This window comes from Etheostoma cragini, chromosome 10 (genome assembly GCF_013103735.1).
Source record: "Etheostoma cragini isolate CJK2018 chromosome 10, CSU_Ecrag_1.0, whole genome shotgun sequence".
In the NCBI taxonomy this organism is placed as follows: Eukaryota; Metazoa; Chordata; class Actinopteri; order Perciformes; family Percidae; genus Etheostoma; species Etheostoma cragini.
The window spans coordinates 22257548-22274962 of NC_048416.1; the positions used below are offsets into that span (position 1 = coordinate 22257548).

The following is a 17415-nucleotide window of genomic DNA, read 5'->3' on the forward strand; positions in this document are numbered from 1 at the left end:
AAAAACTTTAAAACACCCAGAACTAAGAAGAAACATGCTGAGATAAACTTCTTTTTTTCTAGTTTGATGTCACTGCAGTTACATCTGGACAACTCTAAAGGAATTATCAAAGCCTCATCCTCCCTTCTATTCATGCTTCTCCCTCCTTTCACTTAGATTTTTTCCCCAATCTTAAGATTCATTCACCCTTCTCTCTTCTCTTCGCCCCTTAATCTCTCCCCCCTCTTCACACCCTTTTTATTTTATTTATCTCAATCCGGTTAACTCCTTATAAAAGATCACATGGATTTAAAAACACACTAGCTAACTTAAAAGTTTGATAAATCTGACCACAACTGCGGAGCAGCTCACCCTCTCTCACAACTCTCTCTTCTTCTGTCCGTCTCTTACACTTTAAGGAGCCAAGTGACTTTTGTTGGATGAAAAGCATTTCACAACAAGGTCATCTTAACACATTAAGCACTTGGAAAGTCATTTCAGCACAAGTGAGTAACAATTATCTTTACCCCCCCAAACACACACACACACACACACTTATTTACCAGACAGTGTATCCTCTGTCCTTCCCACTCCCTTTGCACCTGTAAAATGTATTTTTTTTTTGATAAAATTTTGTTTCACTCTGACTTTTCTAATCTAACTTTGCTGTCTCACAGCCTTTTTCTCACGCTAACATTTATCTCAATTACTCTCTCTTCCTACTCCATACAGGGCAGTAGCTTTTTTTAAATGTTTCTTTGAAAAAGGAACATTTAAACCTGCGTTGAGCAATTTTTAACCTCTAGGGGTCAGAAAGATTCAGAATCAAACCCCTGAGATACAATGAGCTAATTACGTTGTTAGGGCCAACATATTAGCATCCAGCTGCCAATTACACATCCAGCAGACACAGACCAAAATGAACATCTTATTGGAGCATTACTTATGCCACATTAAAGTCCAAACCACTTTTAGCTGAGGTCTGGTCTCAATCCGACCTAGATGAAACATTTGCTTTATCTATCCAAGACAATCTATGTGTTGGCCAGTAGAAATGAAAACAATGAGTTAAAAGGTGCTAAAAGCTACACAGAGATGGAGCAATGGAAGTGGAAATAGAAACTTTCCATGCAACACTTAACTGCCTCATCTGTCGCTATCACAAACCTGCCAATGAGAGGCAAGTATTGTCCGTCCTCGCTAAGACATCATGCATGTACCCTTATTGCACAGATAAAATGTTGGCTTCAAGAGTGGTTATATTTTGGATTGGCTTAATTTGGTAAAGTCGTTAAGCTAATAAGCCGCCATTTGTCTGCATAGTCATATTCGACAGGGATGGAGTCAAGAAAGAAAAAAAGAGAAGGAATCATTAAAGAAAGTAAGAGAAAAAGAAAAAAGACATAAAGTTTTCCCATGGGAAACAAATGACAAAGAAATACAAATGAGAAGAGGACTGCCAGCACTGACAGGGTCAGAGAGTAATGTTCCACCATTCAAATCCCACTCTTGACATTCAAAGGATGTAGTTTGACAAATGGGTCCTGCTAGGAACCAAGGATAATAGGACTTATTCAATATCCCAAACTGATTAAATAACATATTAAAATGTCAAAAGGGTCTGGTCTCCCTCTCTTCTGTCTTTTTCTCTCATGTTGTCTCTGTGTCTCAGAGGGCACAAATGTCTACCTTTGCGGGTATTAACAAAAAGAGAATATCTGTAAAGGGTAAAGAAACCCCTAATAGCATTACCTCACGAGACGTAAAAGGCCAGACGCACATCAAGCTTTACAAAGGGACCCTTAACAAGTTAAGGGGCTCCAGGAACAGACTAATGTGGTTAAGATATTTTTGACAATTGTTTCAATTTAAGTGGCTGTTTGTCATGAGTCTGAATCAAAGAGATAGTTTGTGAAAAGAGACGACCCTGGCAGGGACAAGGGAGCTCATGCATACACACATATGTGTGTATGGACAATGCATGCAGATTGACGGAATTAAAGTTTTTTAGCTTAAGCAGTTTAACTTCTAAGGCTGCCTCCTTGGCCCTTCAAATAGTTTAAACGAGTGTAAAATATTGTGTATTTGATTATAAATTAAATTATAATTTGTTTATTAGTCCCCAATGGGGAAATTACTGCACTACACTCTGTGTACACACATTTTGTTAGTGGTTGATGTGGTTTGGTTCAATGCAATGACTAAAAGGGTGTTTTATTAGAAGTTCACCAAATTAAAAAGTCATACTAAAAACAATCTGTTTTTAATTCATCACATTTCTAACATTGTGATTTCTTTTGGTTTGTGGTTTAATACTTATATTTTCTCTCATGGCAATACGTTCAAATTAAGCCTTGAGGTGTGAAAAGCAGGTTTGAGTTCCTGTATCAGTTCAACTCTCCACTGCCTCAGCAGCTACCACTGAGAGGTTCCTGACCCCCAGCGTCTCCAGTGGAGCAGCTCCGCAGCCCGGAGTCAAACTGTGATTGTGTTGGGCAGCTCCCAGGTGTAAGTGTTCAAAACCATATGAAAGGGAAACAGGGGTTACTGGAAAGGAGCGAGCAAGAGCAGTACGCTTTCCCTGGATGAATATAGATGAATAAAGGGGCCAGGCACCAGACTGTGGGTTTCTGCTTATAGTGTAGTATATATTTATAATTGGCTTAAACTTCTAAACAGCTAAAGTTTTATGGGTCTTTTTATTGTATTTTTTACATTTTTACACATTTTTAACTGAGGAATTTAGTGGGAAATTTCCTTTTTCACATTTAATATATAGTTTTTTGGGGGTAATTACATTTCCATGATTTTACTTCACATTAGTTGAAACAAAGCTTAAGTCTTTCACTGGACATTTATTCAGTGAGGATGGAACAGTCTGAGTTGCTGCATTGAGTTTGCACTACAGATGCATTGCATCTAGCATGCAAAGGATTTTTCCTGATTTTGCTTTAGGAACTTGGTTCTAAGCAAAACTATCCAAATGGCAAAAAAGTAGCAATAAGAATGATAAATTTATTTTGCATGGCACTGAACTGAAACACAAAACATAGAATAAACATTTACACTTCTGCGTCCGTGCTAATGAAATGCCCATATCAGAAAATTTACCTACTAAACAGCTTGTTTAAATAAATATACTGTAGATTTATTTTGTTACACATCTCTTTGTTTAATCTAAAATATTGAAAATGAAATCACTGCTCACTTTTAGAAATGTATCATGAAATCTAAAAGATTCTCCATCATTAGTGCTTAACCACACAATAAATAACACACAGTACAGTATCGGAACAGTGTGTCGACAGATGAAGGCAGAATCAGTAGAGAAACACTGATGTGGACAATAACAGACGTTTAAAACATACCTTTATGCAACCAAGGAGGTCAGAGAGGACACAAGGATTTAATGAGCAGCCCAAATAGAGGTTCCTCCTCTGAAAAGTCCCCTCTCTTTCCTCTGAAAAGTCCCCCCCCCCACCCCCAGACACAGGCAGGAAAACACACCATAGGGTCAAAGTACGTTGTTATCTTGGGTAATGCATTGACCAGTGAAGACTGTCCACTCTAATCACGCTCTCCATATTTCTGGGGGTTGAGTAAAGTTAATTTTCCCTTTAGATGAGAATACAGGGTGAGGTTTTTAAAACGTCTCCACTAATAGAGAGGAGCGACAGGGTGGAAAAAGCAATAAGATTTGACCCACAGCGTAAATGGATTCCCGAAGGACTTCTTTGAAATTACTCTTTCTTGTTTTATTCTTCTCAATCTCCTACATGTACATGCAGTATATAAACCAAGATAAGGTGCTTATCTGAAATACAATAGAAACGTTACTGAAAATTGACAGTTGATTGCAGAAACACATGCAAATGCAATCCTTTTCAGTATTCAAAATGCAAGACACATACGTTTACAACAGATTTGTACCTGTAGTGGTCTTCATGGCCAGGCTGGATGAGGCAGGTTCCTCCATTAGTACAGGGGAAACTGACACAGGCATTGATGGGCACTTCACAGTTTTGACCCTTGAGGAGAGGACAAGGCAAAAAAGTTAATAATTGAACATTTAATATTTTTCTTCAAGCAATAATCTTACTATTCAAACAAAGACAGTTCCGTTCCATCGTTGCGTACAAGTCACTTCACCAGTAGCACCTTTTTACGCAGTCCCTCTGATTTAACAGTTATTTGGCGTGAGGGCTAATTCCTCCCTCTGGCGCACCATTACATTCCCCTTCCTTTTCTGGAGTTCATCGCCATTTACACTGACAAAAAACAAGCTATGGAGCTAATAAGCTAAAAGATAATGGTGGGAAGCCTAACTGTTGGGTGCCCGGATGTTGCAAGGACAAAAGGACTCCATGACACCAGCTAAAGGTTTTAATAAAGTTGACATTTTTTGGAGTGGAAAGCTCTTAAGGGATCATGTTTTTTGTGAATATAATAAGAAAACTCTTGTTTTCTTATTATATTAGAAACTGGTTGCAGTCCGCCTCTGCAAAGAGGGGCGTTGGATCTTGTGAACCTCCCCGTTCATTACTCCATATTGAAGGAGTCAGGCAGTCTGGCAGAAAGAGCTTGTTACTGTTAATTCCTATTAAAATATATATAAAACAATCTTTGAAACCCCTTGGATTTCATTTTTTATTGTCTTACAATATCAAATTACAGTCATCAGGTTTTATTTACGGGAAACACTGACTACAATTAAAAAAATATCTGTGGACTTAGGACAAGATGACATACAATGTTGTCTGTACAGTGTTGTGTTTTTTCTACAAAAAAGTGAAACAAGGAAGACCAAATTACAATACAGGTTACAATTGCGCTTTTGCACTTTTAACAAAATCAATCTTCTGCTTTGGGACAACAGACTTTTTTTATATTCTAGGTTGGCGAAATTAGAAATGGCCTGCAGAGAGATTGAGGGTTGAATTAATCTATTCTAGCAGGTTAATCTAAAAATACAGCAGTTTCTTAACCAAACACTGTACTTACCGGTATGTAGTGTATGCCCTGTGCAGTATGCACACATGTATCGGACAGTAAAGCATGATGCAGCCTACTGCCTTGATTTATTGTTCTTTTCACCACACACCTGTTTTCTAAATAAATAGCTTTCACTAGGAACTGTATCATGTATCAGAGTCCTAGACCTACACACCCACTCTTCCTCCACATCGAACCCTGCGGCTGTAGTTTTAATTTCAAACAACCAAACCTTTGGCAACCAACACACCCACTTCCTCTGATCAAAGCTAAGAACAGGACATTTATTCTTGTTTTTCTTCCCCATCCATCTTCATTATTTCCTCCTCTGTTTTCAATTTTTTTTTTTACTGTAGATCTTAATTCACTCTCTTTCTTTCTACCTCTATTCCTTAATTTTAGATGTTTTCTCTGTTATTTCTCTCATTCTCTCTCGCCCTTTCCAATTTCTCTTTTCTTATACATCCACCTTTGTCACTCTATATCTTGTAGTTTATGTCTCTCTCTCTCCTTTGTTCTCTGCTGCTACTTCTTTAATCCCTATAACACATAATTAACGTTGTCCCAGCGGACACAGAAAGAAAAACACCCAGACATGAACGTGCACGCAGGAACAGACACACACACACACACACACACACCCTGTCTGTGACCTTGGCAAGTGATGTTTTAATTAAAAGCAAGACTAAGGCTTTGTCCTCCTGTAAAAGCCCAAAGGTTAGGTGCGTGTACACATGAGACCATTTGTGTATCTATAAACTGCTCACAAACACCCACACACAGACACAGAAACCCTACACACAAACGCAAGCACACACACACACACACACACACACACACACACACACACACACACACACACACACACACACACACAGGCTTGAACCCACTAATCTCTACACACATATGCAAATTGCATGTGACAATTGGTCTTGACAATTATTACACCATTCGTCTTTTGATCAGTCAATACCTCCCAGTGCAGCCAGCTGCAGTCATCATTTCTCTATTGATGAACAAGTCTATGCATTATACATACCCGGCCGAAGCTAAGCCTGATAATACTGCTAACACCACAGGCTTATGCAGCATGGCTATCCTTCTAGGATACCTCACACATGCAGCCAATTCCATGAATCGGGCAGCACAAGTATACAGAATTACTTCCAAATACTTAGTATCTAAGATAGTGTAGGCAGTTGGGATAAGGAGATGGACAATGACACTAATATTGGCTGTGTTTCCATCCACACGTTTTTTATGAGAATGAAGTGATATCGAATACAAAATACCTTGTAGAAACAGTAAAATTCAACAGAATTTCCATGAATTAGGACTCAAAGTTTATCCGTTCGGTCTCATCGGGTTTTCTCTTGATCGATGTACGGCTTATGCAATGAACCCCGATGGAAACGTTTTTTGCCGAATAAATAACAAATTGTGATTAAGTTTTAGGTCATTTTATGGTTAAACAGACGCACCTGTCCGGGTCAGAAGTGGTAAAACCGCGTCCCAATGCACACTACTGGGTGTTCCAAAGCCACCATTGTCCACCACAGCCTTTAGTACAATTGATGGCCAGTCCCTTCCATTGACAAATCCCCACAGCCTTCAGCATGGGGTCTAATTGTGATGTGAATCCCGTCTCTTGTGCCATACATCTGTGGCACAAGGTGCGCTCTGAAATTACGCAGCAAGATCTCATTCGCTTCATGTACTCCAGGTAGGTATATATCTTTGCATCACCGTCGTCCATATGGCATTGCACATGGCGTAAACACACAGGGGTCTTGCTGACCCAAAATGTTTTGCCTACCACTCTACTCTGCGCATGTAGCCAGTTTGTAGAGCGTGAAGGCGATACACTCCTTGGTTGGAACCGGAGGGCCACGGCTTATATGGGCCAAGGGACGTGCCAGTAAAATTAAACAACAATTCAAATTCAAAAATGCTTCATCCAAAGGGTTTCCGTAAAGGGTCTCTAAACCACGATCTCTCAGAACTGTTTGGAGTGCTCTAGTTCTCACACCACATGCCGCCTCCATTGTCGTAGGGCATTTACATCATCAGAGCATTGTGTTGATAGCATTGTTGTTTTATTTTATAGCTTGATATATGTTGCTATCAGCTGACACATGAGCACTATTACAACTTGTGCAATATTACTCCTTTGTAGGCAGACAGTGCAATCCATTTTGTCTGGCAAAACTTTATTTGCAAATGTCAGCTTGAATGTTGTGCCATTCAGTGTGAAAATAAATTGAAACACCATTGAATGTCTCAAATCAATTTGACATAACAATTTGACGTCATGATGCACAGGTTTTTATTCGCTCTAAAGCCTTTGGATGAGAACACTTTTATTTGCATGCATGTTTTTTTTACCACATCAGATAATTTGGTTGAATAGTGGCTGAAACTTAGTCATTGTCAAGGTTCAAGAATTGATTTGTACTGCTTTCACACCTGTGCTAATATATTAGCAATGAGCTCAACAACCAAGACTAGAAGATATTGTTTAGTGCTGTTAAATTTCACTGAAACTGCAGTGCTATAAAGATAAAGACAAGCTGGCATCCATTGTAGACTAAGAACCAACTGCATGCTACCTCAAGTTACCCCCTTCCATTTGAAAGTGTGTCTATTTAGTGCCTCACCTTGAATCCATATGGACAAGTGCAATGGTAGAATCCGATTGCATCAGAAACGCAGGTACCATTGTTTTGGCAGGGTGCTGCCAGGCAAGGGGCACACTTCGACATCAGGCGGATATCTACTGGACCTGACGATAACAGAAACAGAAGCAGATGAGAATAAAAAGAGAAGTGGGGAAAAGAGAGATGAAGATAAGAAAGTGTCAAAGGCAAAGACATACATATTAAGTCATATTGTGCTAAAAGGGGCTCCCTAAGACTTAATTTAATGGATGGTGTGCTAAGAAAGCTTCACAGGATAAGAGCTTAGGAGAGCAATAAATGTGATTTGTTTCAGAGGCCAGGGCATGTAGAAGCAAGAGGAAAAGGAATAGAGTATTTGATTCAGTGTGATGACGTGATCCTTTGACAAGACTTTGCCCTTGTGCAATTGTTTCTTTGAACATGCAGGATCATGGTTTTCAAGATGTATTTTCTTCCTGTGTGTAAAAAGGCCACTTCTAAATTCTTTTTCCCTCTGGTCTGATAGCGGGGGAGCCCTGGGGCAGGTGATGTTTGAGGCTGGCTGCTCCTGTAGTTTGTTCTGACTGAAAATACAACTGAAGGGATGGAGTTTTTTTGTTCCTTGTCCTTTATCTTTGAGCCTAACGCTTGACTATTATTAAATTTTTGCACCAAATCTAAAACCATACCATAACCTATTAGACATAATTGAGCATAAGAATGGTCATCATAAGAGTAATCATTAAAGACATCACAGTTCACACGGTCTATTGTGAATATGTGGGTAATTTGACCTGAATTTGACCTTCCTAAATTATTATCCCAGTCCAGCTCTGGTTGCCTTTGAGCCTGTATTGCAATGCACTTAACTTGTTTAAAGGAAGACAATCTCATTGATGTGCTCTGAAGAGGTGGAAGGGCTACACAGAAGGTCTTGACAGAAAGACCAGACATTTAATTTCTTCCACACTACTGGAGCCAATCCCAGCATGCATTGGATGAGAGGCAGTGTAGAACCTGGACAGGTCACTAGTCTAACAACAAGAAACATGTTCACGCTCACCTTTAGACAAATGAGTAATTTAAAGTTTGTAATAACTGTGGTAAGATCATGTGACTGATATGGAATAGACAAGTGTTCAGGTAGAAAGAGTCATAACACAGAACTGATTTTCTCTCTCAGTATAATTGATCTTTGCAGGATTCTTTAAATCCCTGTCACTCATTCTGTGCACTAATCTAACAGAATCCAGGGATTGATCTAGTGCTAATTCAGGTCAACATTCAGATATGTATGTTGAAATAGAATATGCTGTAGCAGGTGGTGGTAATTAAACAAAAAGAGAACAGTGAGCAGAGTAATGAGGAGACTATTTACCTTTACACTGAAATCTGTTGAGTGGTGTGGTAAGCAGTAGCCTGTCAGCCATATCTGGAGGTCCAGTGCAACGAGCAATGCCTACAAAAACACACTTAATTGACATCAACAGCAACCTCTCTTCTACACAATATGAGAGTGACATAACAGAGCATGTAATATTTCGGTTACAGATATTTTAACATCATCTTAATGGTGATTTTTCTTCTTACCGGGCTCTTTAAAGCCAGCCTTGACCCACTGAGAGAGCCAGCGCAGGTCACAGTTACAATACAGGGGGTTGGCACCAAGTGCCCTAGACACACAGACACACAGACAGACAGAAACACACACACAAACACACACACACACACAAACACACAGAGTGTAAGTTATAATCCAAAACACTTGCATCAAAGACACAAAGAGATATGCACTATGTGCAGCACTTACAGGTGGGACAAAGCGGTGAGGTGGTTGAAAGCTCCTTCTGGTATTGTTGAAAGGTTGTTACCATGGAGAGTTCTGGAAGAGAGAAATGCTTATGATGTTAATTTGAATTTGTAGATAATTCATTTGATTAAGTAATTTTTGACAATCAAAATGTTTGCAGCAAGGAGGATGTTGTGAAAAACAACATTTTGACTAGTGGCCACCATTACTTCCTCTACTACTACTGTATTATATTGACACAGCTGCTAGTATTACATGTAACTGACTGGTTTATATTAAGATCAAAGTCTTGAGGCTGCATTTACACAAGGTTTACCCTTAGATGACAGCCCTCTTGATACTTGTATAATGAATATCAAAACATACCTACTGCCTCATATCCATCATATCAGAAGTAAATGGAACTGACAGCCAAGCTGCCTAATACTAAAGTCTCAGCAAACTAACATACCAAACCTGACTAGCTGCATGCTAAATTATTTAAATAACGTGTGGTTCCTCAGCTGCAGACACACCATCATCCCTTTTATAATGGAAAATAAATAAAATATTTATGAAAGAATAACACAAAATAAACACAGCCTATTTTCAACGATGGGCAATAAAGCTTGTCCTGGTCTCTGAATAGAATATCATATGATAGTCTCATATGGACATAAGGCAGACTAAAGTGTGTGTATGTGTGTGGAAAAGTTTGTGTCAAAGGGACAAACTGGTGGCTGTGAAGTGTATTGATGTGAGCATTGCCTTTCTGTTCTGTGTGCCTTTGGGTTTTTGTGTATGTGTTTTTTTGCGCTAATTGTGTTGGTGTGTATGTGTGTGTGCGTTTCAAAAAACTTTTGCCTCCAAAGGGCTCAGAGAATGCAGTGTGTGTGTGTCCTTTGTGTTTTGTCATTTGAGTGTGTTGCCTGCTGGATATAAGTTCACATACCATTAGAGTGAAGGACTGTAGCAGGTGCCAAGCATCAAACACACACTATTGGAAAAATGTGTCAGTGTGTGTGATTCTTTGTGTGTGCATGTGTGTGCATGTTCAGGTCAGCATGTACCAGAGTGGGTAGCTTTGTATGCAAGTGTCTGTGCAACATTACTTACTTGTGTGTATAACTGTGTGTGTGTGTGTGTGTGTGTGTGTGTGTGCGCATATGCGTGTGTTTGTGCATCTATGTACGGTGGTCTAACAGCCCCCGCATAAAGGCTGGCCCAGAGGGGGTTGTGGGTAATGAGGAAGTGACAGTGATGGCTGCCTGGCAACCAGTTGCTATGCGAGGGCAGAGAGGGATCAGTCCCTACGGCAACATCAACTAAAATGAAAGGAAGAAAGGAGGGAAGAAACAAAAAAACGAAAACTAAACTTGGTGAAAAATGAAAGCCTTGTAAGAGATACAGTACAGTCAATCTATAGAGAAAAGGTCAAAAAACAAAGCTGACTTTTTAGAAGATGAGACAATGTTTTTTTCTTTCTGAACAAACATGGTGGCCAAAGTTCAGAAAGAAATGTCTACAGAGAATAAATCAAGGTAAATGTATACGATCTCCAATCATTATTTCATGTTGATAGGGCTTAATACAAAAAGCCTTTTGTAATGACTGTGAAATTCTACCAATAGATCTTTACCTTCTAAGATTTCAAACTATTGTAAACTATAAAGTTAGGCGTATCAGCCTCAACACCATTGTCGATGTGAGGATATACAGTATTTAAATCCAATGTTCTGTTCATCAATATAACAAAGCCATTCACTTCAATCATATTGGGGTGGAGGTGCAAATTTCAGAGGTAAATGAGGTTTCTTGTCATTTAGGTAAAGTGACATTTAAAGAGATGTTAGAAATAATCTTTAAGAGTAATTTTACACCCCCTGAAACCTCCAGTGATTTAACTTCTCCCTCTGCTTTTGCTTTGTTGGGTTTCAACTTACATTTTAAAATGCTACATATGGCACGTACAAGAACCAAAAGTAAATTTTGCTGTCACTGAGCACTGAGGTGTGTGCAGCTGCTCGTATGTGTGTGAGAGGATGGTCAGACAGCAAGATTTACGTGTACATTGTGTGTGTGCTCGTGTGGGTATGTGAGACAGAGGGTGGACAACCAGATGGATGACTGAGAGAAACAGGGGCTGGAGGTCGATTCATCAAACACAACATTGGGCGAGGAGAGAGAGAGAGTGTGAGAGAGAGAGAGAGAGAGAGAGAGAGAGTGAAGGGACACTAGAGGAGAGGCTAGAGCATGCAGATAGAGAGGGAACATTAAGGAGGAGATGAGAGATTGTTACTTTTATCGCTGAAACAACAAATGATTGGGTGGCTGTGACTCATTTTGTGACTGGGTCTTAACATGGCACTCGGCCTGGCACCAGGGGAGTGATTAAACTTTGATTTAGCTCAGTACTATAACTAGAAAAAGGGAGTGTTAAATATTGAATCCACTGCGGCACTTAAAGATGAAGCTTGCTACTCACAGCAGGCGAAGTGACTTGAGCCCGTCAAAGGCATGGACCGGGATGCAGCGAATCTGGTTATAACTCAGGATGCTGGAAGACACAGGACATGCACAAGGTCACAACAACACTCTTTCTGACTCATAATGCTGGTTTTCACAGTATTTCTTGTCTTGGATGAACTCATTTTAAATTATATCCCATTGTTTTTAAGACTACATCCCTGAATACATAAGATTAATGTAGAGGGACCAATTTAAAGGAATAGAGAAGAGGGAAGACAGGAGAGCTGATAGAGCAGATTTGTTTTTACAATACCTTGGCACAGAACCTGAAGCCAACGTAGGTTAAGCATGGGGAAATAAAAAAGAAGGCCACATTTCAAATGAAGCAGAAAATGTAGGTAGAGGTAAACATAAACTGCCAAAGGCAAAGCTGAGACTCCCTAACCACAGGTATTTTTTTCTCTTTTAAAATAGCTAATTAGCCAAAAGTTTAGTAATAAATGTAGGGGTGAAGGAGAGAAACAGTTAAGGACCGAATTCTGATTAGGGTCAAATTAGATAAATTGGCTGTTTCAGAGTTCTATCATTAAGTCAACATCATTGACATCACCCATAGGTTTCTGAAGAACCAAAATGAAACCTGAAGCCCGGTGGCAGTGCCTGACGTCGGCTTAAAATCCCCAAAAAAGGGCGAAGAGGTTATAGAAGAAATTAGCTATGGAGACCAAAACATTTTTGCTGTTGAATTTGGCTATAAGGTTGGGGGTCTATGAGGATTGACTCCTTTTTGGCCAATCAAGGAACTTTTTTAGCACCAAAGATAGCCACTTGGAAAAAACACCAAAATTGTTCTCATCTCTCTCCTCTTTCTCAACTTCAGATAAAGAACTTATGTAGAAGTTAGAGAAAGGAGCATAACAACCAGTGAATCTACAGATTAAGAAAACGCAATGTGAAAAATAAACACTCTCCTTTACTTCTTTAACTCTTGGCAAGGTGTGCTTGAGCTAGGCAGTTAACTGAGCAAGTGTTCCACTGATGCTATCAAACAGTAGGAGTCTGTGGTGGCACTGGGTTGTAATATAAATATAAAACAGGGCGTTGCGGGAAAAGCGCAAATGTACTTTGCTTGGACACACAAAATCCTCTAAATTGATTTAAAATCCATATAAGAGATAAGTCAGAGTCCAAAAAGAGAAAACTTAGCAATAATAGAAATCTGTGACGAAAGAAGAAGACAATAAAAAGATACAAGGGTGGGAAATGAATAGATAAAGACTAAGAGGAGTGATTTGGTATAAAAGAACAAAAGTGAAAATATTGCAATGAGAGAAGTAAGAAAGACAATATGAAGAGAGCGAGAGAGAGAGAGAGAAAGATGAAGATACCAACAAAAAATGGGAGAGAAAAGAAAAAGCAGGAAATTATGGAAAAAGAGGAATGAGAGACGATAGGTAAATTAATCAAAGTTAGGAGAAGAAAAGACTGATACATCTAGTGTTTTTCAACCTTATACACACACAAAACCCATCAAGACATGGGAAGAAATGTGTGTATTTATGATTATGTGTGTGTTGCCATGGATACGTACAGTGTGGCTAGTTGAGTCATGTTGCTGAAGGTGAAGGGGGCCAGTGTGCTGATGCTGTTGTTGCTCAGGTCCCTGTACAAGCATACAATAAATGCACACAGACAAAAACGCACATACAGAACACATGCATGATAGGTTTCTGAACTGTCAGCACAAGGACATGTGTATTCTGTTCAAGGGTATGTGAGTGGTACTTACACCAGTAACAGTTGCTTGAGGCCTAGCAGCTCCTTGGGCACAGATGTCAGCATATTACCCTCCAGGTAACTGCAAGGAAAGGTGCATAGTTATTGTAAAACAATATACACACAAACATAGGCCTATGGGTGTGAGAAGGAGGACTTAAATAGAGTATTGTGTCTTCTTTTTTTAATTCAGGTGTGTTTTGTTAAGGTGATCAGCTACAAACTAAACAGAATAAGACATAAAGGAATACGTCAACATTTTGGGAAATACTTTTATTTGCTTTTTTGATCGATACCTCTCAGCTACAGCTGACCCAGGAGGCGATTAGCTTAGCATAGCGTAGAGACTAGAATCAGGAGGGAATAGCTAGCGTGGCTCTCTCCAAAGTTCAAAGCAAAAGTTTTGTCCATCCACCCAGCAATTTTGTGCAGGAGATCTTCACAGGGACCACAAGAGTCCACTGGCTGTTGTTAGTAAAAAAAAAGGTTAATGTGCAGATTAACCAAAAAAAAACTAAAAGTGTTGTTATGCATAGCCTTGAACTTTGATCTGGGCTACGCCAGTTGTTGCCACTGGCTTCCAGTCTTTTTGCTGAGCTGAGCTAAATGCCTCCTGAATGCAGCTTCATACTTACAAACAGAAATAGCAATGTGTTCCATTCTAACTCTTTGCAAATAAGTGATTACGTGAATCAATACATTTTTATTTGTCACATGAAATAATACGAGGTAGTTCACAAAAAGGACTATTGATTTAAACAAAGAGTAAAGCTAAGCTTTTGTTAGACCGCACCAATATTTCTCTTTAACTTGATTTTTACTTGGTTCCATATGGCTTTTGTCTAATTTTAGCAGAGAGAGTAACAGGGAAAATGAGGAGAGAAAAAAAAAGGTTGAAACAAATATAGGAGGTCATGTATGGCAGAAGAAAAGAAAATGTAAAGTAAATGCTGGTAAAGTCTGGTTTTTGTACACTCATGTACCAACAAAACTATGTTGAATTTTCTGCATTAGTAAATGACTGTGGGAGATTCACCAGACAGCCAATACAGATGGGACAAGATCATTGGGTTGTAAAACGGACATGTAGCTTTAAACACATATTTAACCACTACAAACATACAATATTTAACTACAGATCCTGTTGTGTTTGTGAGTATTAGAGAAAAAAAGTTAACAAACATATATACACTTAAGCACACACACACATTTTATGATTAATTGGTCTCTGCTCCCTCTCTCTCCGGTCATAAGTAGGCCATGTGGACAGTATGATGGAGTGTCTTCTTCAGCCTGATCAATACCTAATCAATGCTATTGACCCCGCAGAGCAGGCCTATTTCATAGCTAGAGAGGTTTCTGTGTGTGTGTGTGTGTGTGTGTGTGTGTGTGTGTGTGTGTGTGTGTGTTTGTGTGTGCAAGCAATTATTCACCTTCCCTACCAGAGATCGTGTTCCTACTGCTTTCTAAATTTCCTAATCCCAATTAACATGTTTTAACCTTTTTTATCCTACATTAATTCTAAAATTACTATCATTGTAGACATTTTCTATATTGGTGTCTCTTTATTACGGGGATTCCTTCAAGCTTGAAATAAATAACTGAAAACAAGTTACAAGATGTGGCAGCTGTACTATACAGGGAAATCAAGGCAAATAAATAATTAAAAGTATTAAAACTATCTGATGTAAGACATCACATTATTGTACTTAACAAATTAAAATAAACCGTCACATCTCTGGCAAAACTTTTTCATATAACAAACCTATGGCATTATACCATTTTAAAATGACTATTTCTAAAGCAATTTGAGAATTATCGTTAACACCTTCTGGTACCCCTTCTCAGCTGTATGTCACTGTTCGGGCAGTCTTTTACTCTCTCGCTGTTTGGCTGTATAATGTATTAGACAGTATGTGAATGTGTGCTGTTGTGATTCATAGATTTATGACATCAACATCCAAACACAAACACACAAGTATCTGCAGCAATCACTTGCCTATAAACCCATCAAGTTACACGGGAAGAAAGAGAGAGAAAGAGAGAGTGTGTGCTGTTTGTATATTCACTAAAGGGTTTGCTAGTTCCTGAAGCAGCAGAGGGCAACTGATGCATCAATATTGCACTGCAGCAATGTGTGAGTGTGTGTTGTTGGGATTTTGCATGTTACTGCAAAGTAATCATTGACAAAAAAAAATGTTCTGCTGGTATGTTCACTGACTTTTGGTGTCTGTGAATTTGAACAAAGGTGAATGTGTACATTCTTGTGTGTGTGTGTGTGTGTGTGTGTGTCTCTGTGTGCGTGCGTGCATGCATGTGTGTGTGTGTGTGTGTGTGCGTGCGTGCATGTTTTGTGTGTGTGCATGCATGTGTGTGTGCGTTCATGCATGCTTGCATGTGTGTGTGTGTGTGTGTGTGTGTGTGTTGGTTAGTGCGTGCATGCGTGCGTGCCTGCATGCATGTGTGTTCATGCATGCATGCATGCATGCAGGTGTGTGTGTGTCTGTGTGTGTGTGTGTGAGAGTGTGTGTGTATGACTCACAGCTCTGTGGTGTCCTTGGGAATGCCCTTGGGCAGAGAGTGCAGCCCTCTGTTGCTGCATCGCACCACGCCGTCTGTGCACGTGCAGACGTCAGGACAACCTGATGCAGGAAGACAACCATTATCCTCAGCACCTGGAGAGAGAGGGAAAAGAGAGAAAGAGTGGGATATTAGACAAAGAGAAAGCAGAATAGGGATGAGAAGGATAGAGAGAACAGACAAACAAATGGACAGAGGTGAGTGAGAGACTAAAAGAGCAACAGTGGGAGGAAAAAAAGAGAAGGAATTGAAACAGACAGAGGGGAGTAGGTTGAGACAGGTTAGGGTAAAATGGATGGAGGGAGAAAAAATAGAAAAGTAAGAACAAAGGGAGAAAGAGAATAAATAAAGATAAAGACTGAACTGTAAGTGTACTTTTTGGTCAACTCTAATCAACTCTGCACTCAGCACTTTTAAAGAGCACTTTACAATCCATATCAAATGACCTGGGGCTGCTAAAATCAGCTACACTGGTGTGGTTCAACATCTGGCACAGTGATAATAGAAACCCTTTGCATGGTTCTGGAGAAACACTGAGAAGATTTAAAAACGTTTTAAAAGTTATCTGCAGTCATCTTTAGCTATACCACCTGCAATGTTTTGTCATAGCAAGATTTGAATGTCCTTTACAAATTGCATAATCTCAAATTTATTTGAAAAAAAATCTATTATGACCACAATATTTAAACCATATTTAAACTAAATGGGGGCCGAGGATGCCTCAGCAGCACATACTAGACAGGCTGTACTGTACTGTACATGTTAAGTCTGTTGCTTTTTATCTGTAAATTGAAGCTTTTATTCTTGCTGTAAAAAAACAACTTTTAAAAATATGGTTGCATTAAACTTAAAAGCTGTGCTGATCGCGCGCTGTACTGTTTGCCTATATGTACTTCTACCTTTCGTTTTTCCACCTCTTTTCAGTCTCATTCTCGATCTGTTTGTTTTTTTATCACACAAACACTCTGTCTGTCATTCTTTGTCCCTTTCATACTCTTCACTTTTTCTCCTCTCTTTTTTTATCTGACTGGTGACTAACTCGGTGCTTGCTTGGTATGGCAGCTCTAACAAATGCCTATACTGGCACAATCCGCGTAAGCACGCACACACACACACACACACACACACACACACACACACACACACACACACACACACACACACACACACACA

The 17415-nt window shown here is 39.4% G+C and overlaps 1 protein-coding gene across 1 annotated transcript in view; it reads right to left on the minus strand.

The window, feature by feature from the left end:
* slit3 (slit homolog 3 (Drosophila)) overlaps nt 1-17415 on the minus strand; it is a 231777-nt gene that overhangs the window by 19920 nt on the left and 194442 nt on the right. The window contains exons 19-27 of the mRNA XM_034883388.1: nt 16205-16337; nt 13676-13744; nt 13478-13549; nt 11903-11974; nt 9439-9510; nt 9219-9301; nt 9007-9087; nt 7629-7753; nt 3910-4007 (exon numbers count right to left, since the gene is read on the minus strand). Coding sequence (XP_034739279.1) covers nt 3910-4007; nt 7629-7753; nt 9007-9087; nt 9219-9301; nt 9439-9510; nt 11903-11974; nt 13478-13549; nt 13676-13744; nt 16205-16337 — 805 coding nt within the window. The remainder of the gene's footprint in view (nt 1-3909; nt 4008-7628; nt 7754-9006; nt 9088-9218; nt 9302-9438; nt 9511-11902; nt 11975-13477; nt 13550-13675; nt 13745-16204; nt 16338-17415) is intronic.